Here is a 3,014-nt window from a genome sequence, read left to right as displayed (position 1 = left end):
CTTGAGTTGAGACTTACAGCATCAAATCTTTACCTTCTTTAAAATGAAATCAAACAAAGTTAGAGGAAAATAATAGATAATTGGTAAGTGATGGCTCAACAGACTCAAGATATCTTAGCTGAATAAGCCTTTAATGGAATTGGTGGGAGTGGGAAGAAACAATGGCGGCGGCGGCCGCAGCAGCAGCAGCTAGTTTGAAAGTGCAGCAGCAATAATAATAATAATAGCAGCAGCAGCAGCAGCTAGTTTGAAAGTGAACATAGAGAGGACAAAAACGGAACAGTTATTGAATCGACACCAAAAATAATGTACAGAGATAAAACGAAATAATATCATATGCAAAGAAGCATTAATAATTAGAAAGAGTACAACAAATTAATTATCCACATAAATATAGGTTCGGGAATTTTTCATTTCTTTGAAGAAGATGGGATATATTAATTGATCAGTGGTCACAACACAAGCGTGTCGATCTATACTGATCCAATTCTTTTTCTAGCTTCTCTATTATCTCTTGGAGCTTCTCAATCATACTATCTTTCTCTGCGATTGTCTGCGACAGCCTTGAATTCTCATTGCTAAGTGCTTCAAACTGGCTTAATATTCCTTCAATCTGTGCTTCAATGGCTTCATCACTCAACTCAAACGCGCTCTCCACCAGCCTCACAACTCGCCATAAACTCACGACTACAAGCAATCCTCCACCCTTCGTCCCCAAAAACGTTTCCAAGAATAATGCTCCTATAACAACTGCGCCATCGACAACATAACCTGGCCGCTTGAAGAAGGAGCTGCCAAACCCCACAACTAGAGCAACTGACTTGGCAGAAAGGAGGCTCAGTATACAGATCCCTGCCAGATGGTACCAAACTTTGTTTTTCTTATAATGGTCTTCTTCCGGGGTGCATGATTGTAAAGAAGATGAAAGTTCAAGGACAGTTAAGATGACGTCAAGGAGAAGCAGTGAGATTGTAAAAACATGAACTGGGGTTGATTCCAGGAACTTGATTAAGTGGTTTCTCCATGGTTCTCTATTCAGGTCTAGTACTAGTTTAGGATTGCAGAGGTGCATCCATTTTTGCCTTCTGTGCCGGCTTTTGATCAGATTTTGGACCAAGTGCTCTACTGTTTCAACAGAGATGGAATCACTTGGAGGTTGAGATTGCAGGATTCCTGAAGAACCGGTGATTCTCGATGGGTTATTCATTGATGAAGAATATAATTGTATCTGGTACCAGCTTGATGTGATAATTTATATAATAATTATGCAAACGAGAAATTGTCTTTATTTAAAAGGCACGTGAAGTGCAAGAAGGCTGAGGGCAGAGGCGTGGAAGAGGCGTTAAAAACCACATCAAATTGATGTTCTTGATTTCGTCGTGGAAGAGGCGTCAAGTATTGATCAAGCCTACGATTTCTGTCTCTTTTCTCCATGACGAACTTAACCGACCGCCATCCCGTGAAGCGGTTCTCTGAAGAATGAGTGAGATAACATTTTCCACGACGGCATGATTTATATGTATTTTAGAAGGAAAGGCAAGATTGCATCTTTTAGAATGGTTGGGTAAAGAGTAATTAAATGTCTAGTTTTTTTATTAATATATAATTGTTTTAGTTTTTTTTTTCAGCGGGTAAGTAATATTTTTTTAAATATTAAAAAAAAAATACATTTTAAAATTTTTTTAAAAAAAAAACTTAAATATGATGATAATATAGGCCAGGAATCTTGGGCCTCACAGACATGTCATATCCAAGACATTTGGAGCTAGCAGATCCAGACGTGTGAGTTTGACTTAACATTTAAAATTTGACAAACATGTCTGATTTCAGTGCTAGGTTTCTGACAATCATATCATTTTTCAATGCTAGATCTCAAAAAACTTGATCTGTTCATTCTGTCTTGAATTATATTTTTAATATCTAATATATTTCATGAAAAAATAAACTCACCAACTACATGGCTATCAAATTTCTTTAGGAAAGATAATTACATCATTATATTATTACAATCTATAATAATCTTTATCTTGAAAAACACTAAAAGGATGAACAATGATAACCCCCGTACCCATTTCAAGCCATAAAATTTTTGGGTCTTTTTCCAGTCTTCTCTGTAAAGTACGAAGAAATGAGGCTTTGGAGGAGCTTACTTCTTTCTACCCGCAAGAAATACACTATCTGAAAATTATCAACAAATTATCAATAAAAAACTTTTTTGTTAAGTAATGTTTAAAAACAAATGGAAAAAATCCATCAAACATTACCAACAAAATATGTTATGTTGGTAATGACTTAAAGAATTATTAACAAAACAAAAATAATTAAAAATATTTTATCAGTTATTTCATCAATAATATAGCATGTGATTATTTATTGATGGAATTATTTCATCAATAGTTTTTCATTAATAAATTTAAAAGTGTTCATAATTTTGAATGTTGTAACTAATATCAAGTTTAAGAAACTGTCTGGGAACGCGGTACAAATCGCATTCTTAAAAAATTTAATTTTTTTTATTTATTAAAATATAATATGGTTTGTATGTTTTGAATCGTTTTGATGTGCTAATATTAAAAATAAAAAAAATTATTAACATATATTTTGGTATGAAAAATTATTTAAAAAACAACTGCTATTAAATTAACAAATATTCTATTAAGTATTATGTGATTGAAGGGGATATTGCGGCATGGAGTTCAAATTGAAGTGCATGTTATAATACCCAATTCAACTTCAGTTAATTGTCTTTTTTATCATAAAATAAAAGATATTTTTGAACTAGTTTGTAGATATTTAAAAAACGTACCTCTCAAAAAATAAAAAAGTTTGATTCATTCGAAAGGTTTAATAAATTGTAAAAGTTTAAACTCATAAAAATCTAGTCACGCATCAACGACAACAGCTGTTACTTGATAAAAATCTAGTCACGCATCAACGACAACAGCTGTTACTTGACTCGTTTAAACACTAAAAAAAGAGTATATCTGGTTATGAACCAATGACAGAGAAGACGG

At 33.1% G+C, this 3,014-nt stretch overlaps 1 protein-coding gene across 1 annotated transcript; it reads right to left on the bottom strand.

Moving 5' to 3' along the window:
* Positions 1–309: 309 nt before the first annotated feature.
* Positions 310–1,455, bottom strand: LOC133682255 (uncharacterized). The gene has a single exon (XM_062105540.1). The coding sequence runs from the start codon at positions 1,205–1,207 to the stop codon at positions 446–448; it is 762 nt and encodes a 253-aa protein (XP_061961524.1). The 5' UTR covers positions 1,208–1,455; the 3' UTR covers positions 310–445.
* Between the last annotated feature and the right edge of the window lie 1,559 nt (positions 1,456–3,014).

The sequence above is a fragment of the Populus nigra genome, chromosome 2 (genome assembly GCF_951802175.1).
Source record: "Populus nigra chromosome 2, ddPopNigr1.1, whole genome shotgun sequence".
In the NCBI taxonomy this organism is placed as follows: domain Eukaryota; kingdom Viridiplantae; phylum Streptophyta; class Magnoliopsida; order Malpighiales; family Salicaceae; genus Populus; species Populus nigra.
Note: the sequence above shows the minus strand (reverse complement) of the source record. Positions and strands in the feature narration are given on the sequence as shown.